The sequence below is a fragment of the Pelodiscus sinensis genome, unplaced genomic scaffold (assembly GCF_049634645.1).
Source record: "Pelodiscus sinensis isolate JC-2024 unplaced genomic scaffold, ASM4963464v1 ctg34, whole genome shotgun sequence".
NCBI classification, from domain to species: domain Eukaryota; kingdom Metazoa; phylum Chordata; order Testudines; family Trionychidae; genus Pelodiscus; species Pelodiscus sinensis.
The window spans coordinates 1,286,837-1,304,283 of record NW_027465849.1 but is presented as its reverse complement, the minus strand read 5'-3'; the positions used below and the strand labels follow the sequence as shown (position 1 = coordinate 1,304,283).

The window sequence follows — 17,447 nt, the reverse complement described above, 5'->3', positions numbered from 1 at the left end:
CATGTAGAGCTGAGAAGATCTAGAAGCCCCAACAATACAGGGCAGAGCTCAGTGGCCAGAGTGGTTCAAAACCTGACTCACACCGCATATCCCAGTCCCGTGGCACCACTGTGAGCTCTGTGCTGCAGACACAGGGTTACCTGCTCTCATGTCATGATGGAGAGACAGGTGTCACCTATCCTGTGACAATACAAAGCCACTTACATGTTCTGATGGAATAGGAAAAGAGGGCAGTTGCTTCTGACACATGGGAGTTGCAATGTTTTCTGCATCCTATCAGAATATGGAGATGAGCAAGAGACCAGATTCAGGCCTCCATTTCCATGTATTGTAGCTGAGAAGAGATCCAAGGACTGAACTCTGATCCTCTGCATGTCCATCTCCTAGTTAGAGCTGGAAGGCCTAATCTGAGGTTTCAAAGAGTGCAGGGCTGAGTGAAGAGTTCTGGCTGGAATGAAAGTCGCACTGGAGTCACTCTGGTCCCAGTGCACCGTGGTGATCTCTGTGCAGCAGACAGGGGGTTACCTGCCCTTTTGTCTGATCAGACAGACACGTGTCACCTGGCCTGTGACAATCCAAAGCCAGTGACATGTTCTGATGGATCCTGAGAGGGGGTATCTGCGTCCCAGAGACAACTGCTGGAATGTTGCCTCTGTGTGTCATTTTCCAGAAACTTGAAATGAGGAAGAGACCAGATTTGACTTTGTGGCCAGTGCCAGATTGCATCTCTGAGCTCTAGCTCTCAGTACTCACATCCCCGAGTTACATCTGGAGTGCAGAGCTTTGGTGCTCCAAAGGGCAGTCAGGCTACATCTAGATTTCAGAATTAAATTGGGAAAAGATATGTGAATTTTCCAATTTACTTTCAAAAGAGGCTTTTCTGAAATTTGGCACCTCTACACAGTGCCAAATTTTGGAAAAAATGCACTTTCAACACATCCATATGCCTCTTTGAATGAGGTTTACTGGTATAGTGAAAGAGTGGGTCTGCTTTTTCGATTTTTTTTCCTGGAAAATGGATGCCTTTGTTGAACACAGCATTACTTTTCCAGGTTACCTCCATTGTCCTGCAAAAGAAATGCTCTCTATATGTAGCCTTAGTAACACAGAACAGGAATTCCTCTTAGGAGAAAGGCTGGAAATGTCAGAGCTGTATCAGACTCTAGCCCCATGAGTGCCATCAGGTTAGGTATTTTGTAAATCCCCAGGCTCCTGCACGTTGGTGTATACCATTAACATCCAGCCCAGCTCCTTTCTGAGCTGCTGAGTATGGGGTGTCCGCAACTCACCCTAGTTGTTATGGGTTACATTCCAATTCTAACTCTTTCATTTCAGGTAATAAGAGGAAGATTTTTGAATCAGGTATGTAGCTAACTCCCTTGTTAATGTTTCTCTGCTTTCACACTGTGAAATGACTTTCTGAGATCTTCTGTCACCATTCCTCTCGCCTTCCCCCCTCCCCCCCCCAGCCACACACACAGACCACTTCCACAGCTGTAGGGAAAAAAAACACTGCAGAGTTTGAAACTCAAATGTCTATATTACTTTTAACAACTGAAAGTGAATTGCTGTCCCTCCTGTGGGTTGGTGGGACTGGAAGAGGACTGTGTAAGGGCCGTAGTTTGAGCTCATTCTGCAAATCAGACCCAGGTAGGCCCAACTATGAGACTGCAGACAGGCCTCAAGTCAAGGACTGATAAAATTGCTCCAGACAGTGTGGTGGCTCTATCTAAGTTCTGACCTGCAAAATATCTGCTGTCCCCATGCTGGGTTTCCTGCTGGTGCCCCAGAATTTCAGAAGCCCATGGCCCAAGCCCTGGGTTACCCATGGTGCTGCTCTTTCTCATTGCTCCTGACCCACTGCATACCTGCTACCCCAGCCCTTTACTTTCCAACCCTGCTTCCCCCTGTCACTCTGCCCTGCCCCTGCCACAAATGAAAGAAGAATCCAAATACCAATCCACTCTGTATGTGCTCAGCAAGCTACATTTGGACATGAAGCACAACCTACAGTGTATCCATGAACCCTGGGACAAGACCTGCGCCCTTGTATCTAGTGATGGACAGTAAATCCGGACCCAAACAGCCCTATGGAGCCTTTCTTCAGCTAAAGTCCTGCCAACCACTCACCCTAGATTTACACACTTGTGCAAATTCGTGCAACACTGGGGTTGCATGGCACAGAAATAACAGGTCTGAGGCAGGGTGACAGGGTGCAGCAGAGCAGGCCTCTCTCTATGGGATACATGTTTAGAAGCAATGATCCTTTCCCTCATTCCTTGCCGTGCCATCAATGGAGGGTGCTGCCAATTATGGCCATTTGTGGGCTCTTTATCGGCTATTGTGTCTCTTGTCCGCTGCCTATTAACCAGTTTTGTGTGACCTATCCTGTCGGTTCTGAGTCCCTTGACTCATGGGTCACATCTACATGGCATGTTGGTGAGTGCTGCCTCATTCGTGTAGCCAGACACACACTAGCTGGATTTCAGTGGGGGACACTGAAATCTTAGTGCTGGTTGTGTAGCAGGGGTAGTGGCTAAATGTGCCCAGTTGGACGGTTGGACGGTGGACGGTGCTGGATCAGATGCTGTCCATGGTGACCCCAGCTGCTCTTCTGCTCTCAGTGCCTGGGCACAAGCAGGCCTAGCCTGTGTTTGCTGCCCAGTCTGGGATGTTCACTCCCAGCTGCAGTGTGGCTGGGATGCTCACTCCCAAGCAGAGAACAGCCCCATGTCACTGTGCTTGGAATGACCCTCACTGACTCCAGGATTCTCTCCTCCTCTTCCCTCCCCAGAGTGCAGCAAACTGCAGGAGAATCTCGGTAAGTTCATCCAACACAGCTCCAGATAGAGGCTTCCAGTCACACACCACGCTGAATGGATCCAGAAGCACTAACACTGCAGGCCGGGCTGAGGGATCAGTTTGGGCTGAAGTCAGAGTCACAGTAGAGTCAGCTCAGTCCCACGGCAGCATTGAGAGCTCTATGCAGCAAAGACAGGGGTTACCTGCTCTCACATCCTGTTAGAAAGCCCAGAGGCACCTGGCTTTTTTCAGCTGAGCACCAACCACATTGTGCTGAAGCAGGAGAAGGAGCCAGCCATTTCCAACAGATAATTGAGCAATACCGGCTCTTCTGGGCCACTCCCCAAATGTAATTCATATTTCCATGGTGTTGGCCAAGGACAGATTCCAGGCCTGAACCCCAACATCTGCACGTCCATTCCCTAGTCGCACGTGGAGTGCAGAGCTCTGTTGCTCTGAAGGGCTGTTAGTAACACAGACAAGGAATTTACCTGAGACAGAAGGGCTGAGAATGTCAGAGCTGTATCCGGATCCAGATCCACCTCTTCCCATCACGGTTAAATGCTTTGCCAGTCCCGGGGCTCCTTTGTGTTTGTGGGTATTTCCATCCACACGCCTGTCAAAGTGGCTTGGCTCTTGCATTGCTGGGACTGGGGCTGTGGAGTGTCTGTAACTAACCCAAGTCATTCTGTTGAACACGCATCTCACAGCACGTCTCTTTGTCTAACCCTTCTCTCCCCCACCCCACATTTCAGAGACTGAGAAGAAGGAGAAGGAGGACTTGAAATCAGGTAATCAGATGATTTCTAGTAAACCTGTGTCTTGGCTTTTACACAATAATGAGATGGAGAAATCACCCCTCTCTGTCTGGCCATCTGTCACCTTAATGACCATCTCCCCCTGCCCTGGAAATAACCCAACATTACTATGTTGGTAGCTCATATTTCAGTGCCATCCTTAATGATGGAGGTGAATGCAGTGTATATGGATCAGTGGGGCTTAATTAGGCTCTGGGCAAACTTCCTCGAGCAATTCTGTGGCTGAATTTCAATTTTGACCTACAAGATCCCTGCTACACAGCCCTGGACTGACATATGCAGAGACAGGTCTGCCATAGCCCACCATCATCACTACAAGCAGCCCTCTGCTATCCCACCCTGCTCTCCTACCCTCAGTCCTGGCAGGACCAGTGGGTACATCACACACCTGCAAGCTGTTAAATTGCAGGAAACCCTGTGGCAGTAGGTGGTCCTGGAAGCCAGACCTCACTTCCCAGGTATCAGCTACTTTAACTTGCTCAGTGCTGTCCATAGATCTGAACAGTGTCCTGATCTTGCACACAGCCAAATTCCAGGGCATTGGCAGGAGCCACATAACTGATCTCCCTGTGTGCACTCAACTCTGGTGTCATATTCCTCACCCAGCAGCCACAATCCCCCGCTATCCCAGCTTTGGGCTACCAGGACAATCCCAGTGTTCCTTACCCCTAACCCAATGCCTACTTGTTATCCCAGCCCTGGACTCCCCCATCCTGTCCAGTTCTGTTCCCTCCTGCAGCCCGCACCCATCACTACCCCTCCATCTCAGGACCTCAAATTAATGGATTCCAAACCCTACTGTATTCTGGGTGTGCACCCTGAAATGTGTTCTAACAGGAGCCACAACCCACAAGTTTCCCCATGGGCGCTAGGGCATATCTAGGGTGACCATCTGGCCCCTTTTCCCTTGGACAGTCCCATATTAAAAGCCTGTTACCAGCATCCCAATTTTTTTAAGGGCACTTATTCCTGTCTTTCCCATGCAGCGGGGGAGGGGAGGGGAGGAGCCGGCAGCACTCAGCAGGGTTCTAGGGATCAGCAACCTATGGCGAGCTGATTTCCTGTGGCCCCTCTCCTCCCCACAGCTCTGGCTTCCAGCTGGGAAGGCTGGGGGGCAGAAGAGGCTTGCTCATGTCCCTGTGGTTGCCCCTGCCCGCCTGGGCATGTAGCTTCTAGGAGCTAAGGGGTTAACCCTCCCCCTACTATCTATAGGCTGCCTGCTTTAGGGCTGGTTCACAGAGCTGAGGCTGAGCCCACGCTGCTCTCCTCAGGTTTGTGTGGGGTGAGGGAAGCCTTTCCCCAGTGTCCCGCTGGGCTGGAGCCAGTGTTGGGCAGCTGTGGGCTCTGCCTGTCCCAGCCCTGGAGCCGCTGCCCTTCCCCCACACACACCTCTCCTAATCACAGTGCTGCTGCCCGAGCTGGGGGCACAGGAATGTGGGGGTTGGAGGGTGGTGAAGGAGGATGCAGGGGCAGGATGGGAGAGGGCAAGGGTTGTACCTAAAGGGGATGGGGCAATGCAGGTGAACAAGTATGGAATGGAGGGAAGATGTGATGGGGGGGGCTGAAGCTACAGAGACTGAGCTGCCTCTTTTGGAAGCCACATCAGCGAGGGTTGGGTATTTTTGGTGGAGTTTTTTTGCTTCTCACTTGCATGGCCCCTGGCCCCCAAAACAGTCACCATACCCAGCCTGCTCTTGCCCCCACCCCTCTCGTGCCCCGTCACACAGATCCTTGAATAAGTTAAATCTTGGCACATCACTTCTGAAAGCTGCCAACCCCAGAGGGAGTCCTGGCACTAAGGGCTTTGGCCACTGAAGCCCTGAGCACTGGCAGCCTTCCCCATAGGGCTGCACCTCCTCCCTCCCTCCACCCTGAAGGACTGAAGTCCTAAGCCCCAAGGGAAATATGGTCACTCTAGACCTATCCAGACCCATGACTCTAGTTTTGGGCAGACTAATGGGGTGGACTAAGCCCCAATGCCCTGACTGGAGGCTGGAGGCCTTTCCACACCTCACCCTGGTGAGAGTAGCAGAAGAGAGATCTTCCAAGCAGGACAGAGTGTCTGCCTCTGCTGTGGCTAATCAGGGCCCAGCAGGCAGATATAAAAGACTAGGGCAGGCCTGGGTAAAATACAGCCATGGACCAGATGTGACCTGCCAAGCCACTGAATCCAGCCCATGGAGACAGCGGAGAACCCCAGGCAGGCTTTCCTGCTTACCCTGCAGCCCCACTGCTGTGCAGAAAAGTGGCTCACAGGCATCCCCTCTATTTCAAAACTGGAGGGGAGGGGGGATGTTTCAGGAGCCATCCTGCCCCCAGAACAAACCCATTGGCCGGTTTCTGTCTAGACCAACCAATGGGAGCTGCTTGTTTGACTCACAGGCAGCCAAGAAGAACCACATTCCCTCTCCTCAGTACATGGCTGGGCAAGCAAGCATGCTGGCCTGCTGCGAAACATTTTAACCTCTGAATGCCTTAGCTCTGCAGGCAGGCAGGTTTGCCTGCTGGCTGGTAAGTCTCCTGGCCATAGCCTGCTTCTGGTACCCCAGCCCCCTCTGCACCCAACCTCCATCCCAGACCCCGCACCTCCTCTAGGAAGAGTGTGGCCCCAACCACTTTCCAAATTCTTGGAGTGCCCCCCATCAAAAATTATTGCCCACCCTTGGGCTAGAGCCTGCCTCTTCCTCACTGGAGTGCTCTACCCGCACATATCTATGGACTGACTGGGAGAACAGCAGCATCGCAGACCACTCCAAGTGCAAACTGAGCTTTGGCTTGGGTAAGACCAAGCTCCAGTGACCAAAGACTTGCCACAACCTGATTACAAGATGTTATAGCACCCTGGACAGGGAGCGTTGAGAGCCCAGCCTCAGAACCCTGTGATGACTGGACAGAGCAGGGTCCTGGGGAAGTGGCCCAGGGATCAAGGAAGTAGCCAACAGTGGAGACTTGCAGCAGGCAACTTCTACTTACAGGGTCCCTGGGCTGAGACCCAGAGGGGCAGGTGAGCCTGGCCTCTCCTCCTCCCCCCAGCAGCCACAGCAAGGAGGTAAAGAAGCCAGATTCCAGGCCACATACTTTCCTACAGAAAGCTAGGCAGAGAGATCACAAGACATCCCTCAGCCACAGAGGGGTGCTCATGAGAGGGTGGACCCTTTCACAGGCAGTAAATCTCACACAGCCCAGGGAGTCCTTCTGCAGCTAAGCTCCTTCCCTCCACTAATCCTAGAGCTAATACTTCTGTAGACCAGCATCACATCACATAGGAATTGCACAGCCCAGAAATAGGTGGTTTGAAACCCAGTGACAGGCTGAATCAGGATAGACCCCTCTCTACGGCAGGTGTGGGGAACCATATTTTTAGGTTGGAGGACAATGACCCACAGAAAAATCTGTCATGGACAGCACACAAGGGAGAAGCAAAACCAAACCAACCCTTCCCTGATGTCACCCCTGAGTGAGAAGGAAAAAGACACAGCTCACATTCCTCTTGCACACCAGAACCATGGGGGGCAACTGAGGAGACTGTGTGCTCCAGCCCCATTGGGAGGTGATGGTGCTGGAGTGCCGGCCTGGGCTCTCCAAAGCTGGGAGCAGATCCCAGAGCCTCAGGGTTGGATCCAGTCAAGCAGGGGGCCAAATCCAGCCACCAGGGCTTAGGTTTCCCATCCCTGCTCTACGGGACACATGTTTTCTGGGGATGCTCCTTCTCCTCAAACCCTGCCCTGCTGTCATGGAGAGGTGCTGAACTCCGGGGAAGTTGGTGAGCTGTCTCAGGGCTGTGCTGTGACCTTGTCTGTCATTCAATAGCTGTCTTTTCTGACATGTCCTGTCAGTTCTGAGACCTGTAGCTGTTGCTTCTGTATCTGGGAGTGAGCTCCCCAGTTTGGGAGCCGATGCACTGGCTTAAGTAGAGCTGGGGCACTAATATTATCAGTGAGGCTGGGTACCGGGGGCTCAGGGCAGGGGTCCAAGTGGGTATCATGGGCTCTGACTGGGATTAGCCTGAGCAGCAGCCCAAGCCACCAAACTTGCTACCTCTGGCTAATTGTCCACTCTGAGCACACTGGTGTGAGTAAAGCTCACACAGGTCTGCTTGCCCAAATTGGGAAGCTCATTCCCGATTGTAGGACAGATATAGCTTAGCTTGGAACAGTCCCAAGGCTCTGTGATTACAACAACACAGACTGAAACAACGCTTCTCTGCTGTTCTATCCACAGAACTTGAGCAGCTGAGACAAAAACTCGGTAAGTCCAACCACCTCCCCTTGGAGCCCCTGGGCAGAGGCTTCCAGCCACAGAGGGTGCTGAGAAGACCCAGAACCTTCACTACCGCAGGGTAGAGCTGAGGGGACAGGTCAGGTCAAAATCTGACTCACCCAAGTCAACCTATTAACAATGTGAGCTCTCTGCGTCACACACAGAGGGTATGTCTACACTTGCTCCCTACTTCGAACTAGGGAGGCAAATGAAGCATACTGAAGTTGCTAATGAAGCACGGGATTTAAATGTCCCGCGCTTGATTAGCATATTCGTGGCTGGTCGTCATTTTAAAATGCCAGTCACCCGATTTAACTTGCTGTGTCTGATTTAAAACCCTTCCCTCGAATTAACTGTTACTCCTCATTGCACGAGTAATGCAATTACTTGTATTTCCAATACAAGGTCCTGCCTTTCGGTCTCTCGTCAGCTCCAAGGTTTTTCTCCAAGACCCTAGCTGTAGTGCCTTGACATAATGGTTTTTCTATATCTCGACGACTGCCTAATCAGAGCCCTGTCTTTGATAGAGGCACTCCATGCCACAAATACCACGAGCACAGTTTTTGAGGCGCTGGGTCTCCTTCTCAACATCCCGAAGTCATCTATGGAACCTCAGCAATCAAAACAGTTTATCGGGGCCCAACTTGACTCCATCCACAGGCAAACCTTCTTACTAATAACCAGATTCCAAACAATCCAGGATTTGATTCAGGTACTGCTGACCAGCCCAAAAGTCTCCATACTACACTGCCTACAACTTATGGGGCATATGGTGTCCACGACTTATGTCGTCGAGCAGGCAAGGTTACATTTTTGGTGCCTTCAGCGTTGTATGGAAAAGACATGCCCTCCAAACACTCACGATATCCACAGGACAATAGTAATCCCTTTCCATGTCATAATTTCGCTAGCCTGGTGGACCGTTCACGACAACCTGATGTCCAGCATACCTTTCCGCCATCCTCAGCCAACATTGCAGCTTATGACCAACGCATCACTCCTCGGATGGGGTACCCACCTGAGACACGAACAGATACAGGGCCTACGGTCCCCCGAGGAATCGTTGAAACACATCAACTTTCTAGAGCTCAGGGCAGTGTACAACGCCTGCCAACATTTCCTCCCGATTATCCAAGGCCAATGATGAAAAGATTCATGAAGGGAATGGACAACCTATTTCCACACCATACGCAACTGGCGCATCCTTAGGACCTTGAGATGGTCTTGAATACACTAATGTATAAATCCTTCAAGCCTTTAGCAACGTGTGACCTCCACACACTTTCCATGAAAGTTATCTTCTTGTTCGCAATAACTTCAGCAAGAAGAGTTGGCGAATTAGCCGCCTTATCAGCTTCACCGCCGTATACGGTGTTCACCCCCGAAGCAGTCATACTATGCCCACAACCGCGTTTTCTCCCCAAGGTGAACTTGCAGTTTCATATAAATGAACCAATAATCCTGCCCACCTGTTACCCCAAACCACATCCCTTGCTGGAACAGGCACGCCTACACACTGGGTATAAAATGAGTGCTGGCCTTCTATATTGAAAGAACTAGACCCTTCCAGAAATCTAATACGCTTTTAGTATCTATGGCGGAACAGTCCAGGGGCTACCCACTATCTGCACAATGCATCTCCTCGATTATCGTCGAGTGTATAAGGAGATGCTATACCCTGTGAAATAAACCACTACCATTAACGACGAGAGCCCATTCAACTCTTGCGGTAGGACCCTCCACCCCTTTCCTCAGTGGAGTACCGCTGAAGGATATTTGCAGAGCCACTACATGGTCATCGAACTTCATGTTCACCAGACATTATGCCATCTCCAATCTCCTCATACCAGACTTTGCAGTGGCATCAGCGGTGCTATCCACAGTTACGGCACACTATCTCTGAACCCTCCTCCTTCACGAGCTACTGCTGCAAATTCATCTACAGTGGAGCACCCATGGGACACGCATCTCGAAGAACCATCGTTACTGCACAGGGAGAGTAACTTCTTCTGCGGGACAAAGCAGAACAGCCTTTTCATATTAGATAGTCCTAAGACACACAGGACTCCCTTCTCTTTACACAGAAAACAAAGAAGCAAAAAAGCTACTACTACCAGCTTTTACCAGCACGCAGCAGCAATCCACAGCAAGGAGAGAAATAAAAACGAAACAGAAACCAGTGACCCTTAGTCTCAGCTGCTTCTACAACTCTGTATAGCTTCTGGGAGACATGCCAAACTCTCCCAAGGAGAAAAGATGCAGCAAATACTAAGAAATTACGCCAGTCTCTGATGCCCACAGCAAATGTATATGCTTTTTCGAGGACACACATATACCTGAGAAATATGTCCATTGTCGTAGCCTCACAATGAGATCTCTCAAAGAAAGGGTGCTCACTGTGTGCACACAGTGTATGGATAGAGCTCTGGACCCCCATAATTATCAAGGGGGCAATAAGGCGTGAGTGCAACTTCTCCTCAGGGAAAATGCCCAAGCCCTTCTCCACAGAGAACACTCTTACAACCTAGACCCTCACCAGCCCACTCTCTCCCCTCAAGAATTAGCAAAGGAGATGAACCAGGCATGGCAAAGTCTTGAGCCTCCTGAATAATGGACTCAAAGACGTGCTCAAAACAGCCCTTGAAATCAGCTACCATGAAAGGGCATCTACCAAGGGCCCTGTGGCACCTGGATCACCACAGGCACATTTAAGATCCCCAGCACATTGCGAACCCACAGCACAACATTCGCCTGTGGCACAGAGAACTGATAGGTCAACTTCCAGCTTCCCTCTAGTACCCACACTAATTCCAGCTCCCCTGGGGTCACGGCTACACCCATGCCACCACCACAGGTGCTGACCAGTGTGGCAACAGGTCACATGTCTACCATCCCATTGCCATTCCTGAGGTCACAAAACAGAAGGGCCACCAGCACATGATAGGGGGTCTAGGACCCTGCCTCCTCCTGAGTCTTCACCACAACATCATTCACAAGGGGCTCACCATGGTCACCATCCTTATCACAATTCAGTGCCTACCACAGGGATACAGGGAGCATGTTCTCCTTGCAACAGTCCTCCCCAGATAGGGCATATGCACATTATGGGGCTTACAGACTGCCACATTACCAACATCCTCCATGGCACGCTGACTGGCATTACTATGACACTCATCACAGCCAATGGTTCCCCATCATTACTGGGCACCACAACACACCTCCACTGCATGCCTACACCTGCACAAAGGTCACTGCCCTCCATGCTCTCAGATGCATCACATTCCCCATCTGAGGGCTCAGATCTAGAAGAAGGACAGACCCAACCATCCACCGATCTGATGTAGCACCGAATGATAATTCATCCTCTGCTCCCAATAAGGCCATTATTTCAAATGACCCAACACCCACTGATGATATTAAGCAATTCCAGGATCTATCGAAAAGGGTGGCTACAAGTCAGGAGGTAGTTCTGAGGTCCAGGAGAAACAACACAAACTTCTAAAGAATCTACAGCCCTCTGCCAAGTCCAAAATCACACTGCTTTTAGATGAAGCAATCCTTGAGGCAGCCGATGAAGTCTGGCAAACACCTGCCATGGCCTCTCCAACTAATAAAAGAGCCGATAGGAAGTAATTTGTGCCATCTAAAGGCATGGACTTTCTCTACCTGCATCCTCAACCAAACTCCTTTGTGGTCGATGTTGCCAATCAAAGGTCCAAGAACCCACAGCTCAAAACACATGCACAGGACAAGAACCCAAAAAGCCTGGATGTGTTTGGGAAAAAAAGTGTACTCTTCATCAACGCATAGCTAACTATGCAGCACTGCTTGAAAATCATAATTTTGACAATTACATGAAATTAGCAGAGCTCATGTACAATCTGGCAGAGGATAAAAGACCTATGCTCAAGGCAATCATTAAGGAGGGTAACACTATATCCTGTACAGTGCTACAAATGGCCCTGGATGCCTCAGATACTGCGGCTAGGTCCACTGCAACATCCATGGTGATGGGATGTTCATCTTGGCTGCAAGCAGTGGGAGTCTCTAAGGACCTCCAGGCCAAAGTACAAGAACTGCCATTCGATAAAGCAAAACTGTTTGCTGCAGGTACTGATGAAGCACTACATTCCAGCAAGGATTCATGCACTACATCAAGAAAGTGCTTCACACCCAACAAAGATGCTGGGACACAACCTTCACTAGACAACACCAATACCAACCATTTGAACAAAACCACTTCAGACCCCAAAACCAACAACAGAGAGTCCCAAACAACCGCTCTTCAGTGATGCAGGCCTCCAAGCAGCAAGTTTGAAAATTTGGTCAAGGGTCTGCCTGACCTCCCCCCATTAAAGTACCAAGCGAGCACAAGATATTTCACCACCACTTGCACCACTTTTACAATCAGTGGGCATCAATCACTACAGAGTGTTGAGGGGTCCTAGAAATCATCAGCCATAGTTATTCTATCCCCTTCACGGCAATTCCTCCAACCTCCCCATCCTCTCCCTCCATCTTCAGGGACCCCTCTAACAAGACTCTGCTCTGCCAGGAGGTTTTACACCTCAAATAGGAACCATAGAGCAGGTCCTCGAAAAATACAAAGGGAGGAGGTTTTATTTGAAATATTTTCTCTCCAAAAAGAGAACAGGAGGTTGGAGACCTATCATGGACCTGCACCAATTAAACAAATATGTTTGCAGGCAATGCTTCGAAACGGTTACACTCTCCACAATTCCAAAAAGATGCCACCAGGCAGAACTCCAAATACCCCCAGTGGACATAGGGACCTGCTCCTTGGGCGATGCCATGCTTCTCACTTGGGGGGGCACCTATTATAGGCCTTCCTACCCATTCCTCTCATTCCCAGAGTCCTCTAGAAGATACAGACAGATGGGGTTTGAGTGATCATGATAGCCCCAGCCTGGCCCCGACAAATATGGTTCACATGTCTTTATCACCTGTCTCTATGACCTCTCTACCCGCTTCTGAACCACCCAAACCTGTTCTCCCAGAACCAGGGGTCAATACTTCACCCCCAACCACAAATGCTGCACCTAACGGCATGGTACCTATCTGGTTCTTGGGAGCAGAGTAACGGTGCTCCCAACAAGTGGAAAATGTCCTGCTGCATAGCAGAACCATCTGCAGAACCTTCACCCACCTCAAAGGCCCATCCCTCCCACGTCGGACTTAGAATTGGTCTTACGCTCACTCACAAGACCACCTTTCGAACCAATGGCAACCTCACCACTTTTCTTACCATGAAAACGTTTTCTTCTGGCGATCACTTCCTCAAGACTGGTCAGTGAACTCGCAGCTCTCATGTCCTTGTCTCCATACACAACCTTTCACAAGCACAAGGTCATCCTGCAGCTAGTGGAGTCATTAGGCACCTGCCAGCCATACAATTGCAGGAAATTCCAAAGCAGCAAAGGCACCCCTCAAAGCAAGATCAGCCCTGTCAGGTATCAGCTGCTCTGTCTGGCTCAGTAACGTCCAGGGCTCTGAATGACGTCCTCCACACAGCGGCTATGTCTACACTGGCACCATTTTCCGGAAATGCTTAAAACAGAACAGTTTTCCCTTATAAGTATTTCCGGAAAAAGAGTGTCTACATTGGCAGGATGCTTTTCCGAAAATGATGATTGGGGCTTTTTTTCCGGAAAAGCGCGTCTACATTGGCCACGGACGCTTTTCCGGAAAAAAGTCCCGATCGTCATTTTCGTGATCGGGGCTTTTTTCCAGAAAAGACTACTGGGCTGTCTACACTGGCCCTTTTCCGGAACAGTTTTCCGGAAAAAGGACTTTTGCCCGAGCGGGAGCAGAATAGTTTTTTCCGGAAAAACACTGACAATTTTACAGTAGATCGTCAGTGCTTTTCCATAAATTCAAGGGCCAGTGTAGACAGCTCGCAGCTTATTCCGGAAAAGCGGCTGTTTTTCCCGAATAAGTGGCCCAGTGTAGACACAGCCAGCATGTCCTGCACACACCACACATGCCAGGGCACTAGGAGAGGCCTCAGAACTTGGCTGGGCAGCGGGTTCTCCGTGGGACAAACACTCCATAGCCTGCAGCCTCCTGCTGTCCCAGCCCTGGGCTTCCTCCCCACCCCAGATCTCTTGGCATCCCTCAGTCCCCACCTACAGCTTCCCTGCCCTCTGAGCCCTCAGCTCCTCACTCCAGTCCTGTTTTCTTCTCCAAGCCTAGGTCTTGACCTTGATTGCACAGAACCTCCCAATGCACTGTGCTCTGAGTGGGTTCTGTGTGGTATCCTCTGATGGGACTCACTGCCCATATGGTTCCCATAAGAACAGGGACAGGACAGGAGCCCACATCTGGGAACATGTCTGTTGTACATTACCAGGGCTGGGCCTCATACCTGCTGTGAGCTCTGAGCCCCTTGGATCATGGGCTGTGTCTGCACTGCATCTGGGAGTGAGTGTCTCCATTTGAGGAGCCACGAGGAGTAACAGTTAATCCAAACTAAGGACTTAGTTCATTTTAACTTTAAACTGCCGCGTGTAGCCGGGGGCAGTTTATTCGAACTAAGGGGGATTTAAAAATGGCGACCGGACAGGAACATGCAAATAAAGCCTGGGATATTTAAATCCCGGGCTTCATTTGCAACTCCGGTTGCCTGATTTGCCTACCTAGCTCAGATTAATGAGCAAGTGTAGACATACCCAGAGCTACATGGGAGAGTGGGGCTGGGAGGGGCTGAGCATTCGCTGTGTTGGGGTCAGTGATATCAGTATTATGTAGCTGGGCTGTCCGAGGTGGTGGGTCCCCCAGTGACAGGTGGGGCAGGCGGGTGTTGGTTGCAGAGCAGGGGCTAGATGTCATGTCTGGTTTCCCAATACACTGCTCTGAGCTATAAGTCTCACCCCAGGCAGCTCCCTCCCAACCCCCCTCAGTTAGTCTTGATGTCCCCCATCTCCCATTAGCCCTTCAGTAGTGATCCAACCCCACCCCGTCATCTATCCCATAGCCCCATTCAGGCCTCTCCCCACAGCTGGCAGAGTCTCACTCCATCTCCCCCATCTCCCCACCAGCTCATGGGCCAGGCCCAGCTTTGGAAGCTCCTGCAGCCAAATCCAGGCTTAGCCTGGCCAGTCACTCTGGACACTTCAATGGTTAATACCAGAGTCTGGCCCTTAGCTCCTTCTCTGACCCCTTCCTGCCCACTCAGCGCAGCTCAGTCTCTGCTCAGTGCCCCAGCTTTGCCCCTCTGCCCCTCACCCTTCACTCACAGCTCTAGGTTTCCCCCACCAAACCCTGAGCAATTTATACAGACCCATCTGGGCACTGTAACAGCCTGAGCAGCCCCCTTCCCCCTTCCATAGCCCCATCATGAGCTGACACTTATGCCTGAGTAGGATTGGGATTTGGACTTGCCAAGGACACAGGGCAGGGAAACCCATTTCCCCTCCCCGCAACACACAGCTGGGAAGAGACGCGTGGAGTGGCTCAGGGAGCATTTGTGGCAGGGAGTGGCTGGATGAGCCGAGCTCTCCCTTCTCCCATATCTCTTGGCTGGAATCTCTCTCTGGAGGATCCTGGGGTCCCTGCATGACCTGTGGCTAATGGGGTTACTTTGGTGTCTCTCCCCAGCTTCTGTCACTCTGGATCTTAAAAACAATCACTCTGGACTCACTGCGTCTGACAATGGCAGGACAGCCCAGCACAATCGCTCATCCATGAGGCCAGCTCCCTACCTGCCACAGGAGAAAGAGCCCCAGGGCCTGCATTTCTCTCTGCCCCAAGAAACAAGCAAACAGGAAAAACCAGCTCAGGGCACCTGGGAGAGAAAATACCCCAAAGCTGCTGCCACTAACCTAAGTGGAGAAGGGGATTCAAACAGAGCAGGAGCAGCCACACCTGGAAACACGCCCCAGCCAGAAGGAGGAAAAGAATCTTCCACCCCCCCATGTCCGAAGCCCATTCCCCCTCCCAAACCCAAGGGAGTCACACAGAGAAATGCATGATCTCCAAACTCAGCTCCATAGGGGCCCTCTGAGCCAATTCTCTAGCATCGATGAGGGAGGAACCAGCCCCATACCGCAGTGCCTGGGAAGGAATCTCCCTGAAAGGGGAAGCAGAGACATGGGGATGTTCTGAACTTTCCTCCTCCCTGGGGTCAAAAGAACCCTCCTTCCCCCCCCCCCCCCCGCACCTTCCCGCACTGACTTGCAATACTTAGAACTGAACCCCACAGACATTGCACTGTGCTGACTGGAGAGAACTGCACTAATATGCCTGTAAAACAGAAAATTCCATACACACCAATTGGGGAAGGGGAGGGGGAGGGACTTTTAGTGGCTCTGACTCACTTCCATTGCACACACATGCGATACTCGTGTCAGCCTCAGATACTGAGCTGCATCCTAGAATCATAGAACCATAGAGCTGGAAGAGACCTCAGAAGGTCATCAAGTCCAGCCCCCTGCTCTAGGCAGGACCAATCCCAACTAAATCAACCCGGCCAGGGCCTTGTCAAGCAGAGACTTAAAAACCTCTAGGGACGGAGACTCCACTACTGCCCTAGGTAACCCATTCCAGTGCTTCACCACCCTCCTAGGGAAATAGTTTTTCTAATCTCCAACCTGGACCTCTCCCACCACAACTTGAGCCCATTGCTCCTTGTTCTGCCATCTGTCACTACTGAGAACAGCCTCTCTCCAGCCTTGTTGGAACCTCCCTTCAGGAAGTTGCAGGCTGCTATCAAATCCCCCCTCACTCTTCGCTTCTGCAGAATAAACAGACCCAACTCTCTCAGCTTCGCCTCATAGGTCATAGGCTCCAGCCCCCTAATCATTTTGGTTGCTCTTCACTGGACCCTCCCAATATGTCCACATCCTTTTTTTAGTGGGGGGCCCAGAACTGGACACAATACTGAATAAAAGGGAATAATGACATCTCTGGATCTGCTGGCAATGCTCCTCCTAATGCAGCCTAATATGCCATTAGCCTTCTTGGCTACAAGGGTGCACTGTTGACTCATATCCAGCTTCTCATCCACTGTAACCCACAGGTCCTTTTCTGCAGAATTACTACTTAACTGGTTGGTCCCCTGCTTGTAACTATGCTTGGGATTCTTCCATCCCAAGTGCAGGACTTTACACTTGTCCTTGTTGAACCTCATCAGATTTCTTTTGGCCCAATCCTATAGTCTGTCTAGGTCACTTTGGACCCTATCCCTGTCCTCCAATGTATCTACCTCTTCCCCTAGCTTAGAGTCATCTGCAAACTTGCTGAGGGTGCAATCCATCCCCTCATCTGGGTCATTAATAAAGATATTGAACAAAACCCATGGGCTCTGGCAGGGCTGGCGGGGCTCACAGGGAGCAGGGACGATTCTGTAGAAGCTTCTCATGGAACAGGGACTCAGGGAAGTTCAGACGCTGTTGGAAATTGCAGCAGGGGGTTGGGGTCCAGGAAGGGAACAGGCTGCCAGCTGCAGCGTTGCCAAGTCTCATGGTGTTCGCTCTTCCCCTAAAGCCTCAGCTCCTGGAGTCCTGGGATTGGGGGAGAATCTCAGCTTTGGCTTTAAAAAAAATAAAA

The 17,447-nt window shown here is 50.9% G+C and overlaps 1 protein-coding gene across 1 annotated transcript in view; it reads left to right on the top strand.

The window, feature by feature from the left end:
- The window catches only part of LOC142823745 (uncharacterized), a 76,973-nt gene extending 59,526 nt beyond the window's left edge, over positions 1 to 17,447 (top strand). The window contains exons 24-28 of the mRNA XM_075915065.1: positions 1,336 to 1,362; positions 2,795 to 2,821; positions 3,558 to 3,593; positions 7,842 to 7,868; positions 15,498 to 17,447. Coding sequence (XP_075771180.1) covers positions 1,336 to 1,362; positions 2,795 to 2,821; positions 3,558 to 3,593; positions 7,842 to 7,868; positions 15,498 to 15,871 — 491 coding nt within the window. The 3' untranslated portion in view covers positions 15,872 to 17,447. The remainder of the gene's footprint in view (positions 1 to 1,335; positions 1,363 to 2,794; positions 2,822 to 3,557; positions 3,594 to 7,841; positions 7,869 to 15,497) is intronic.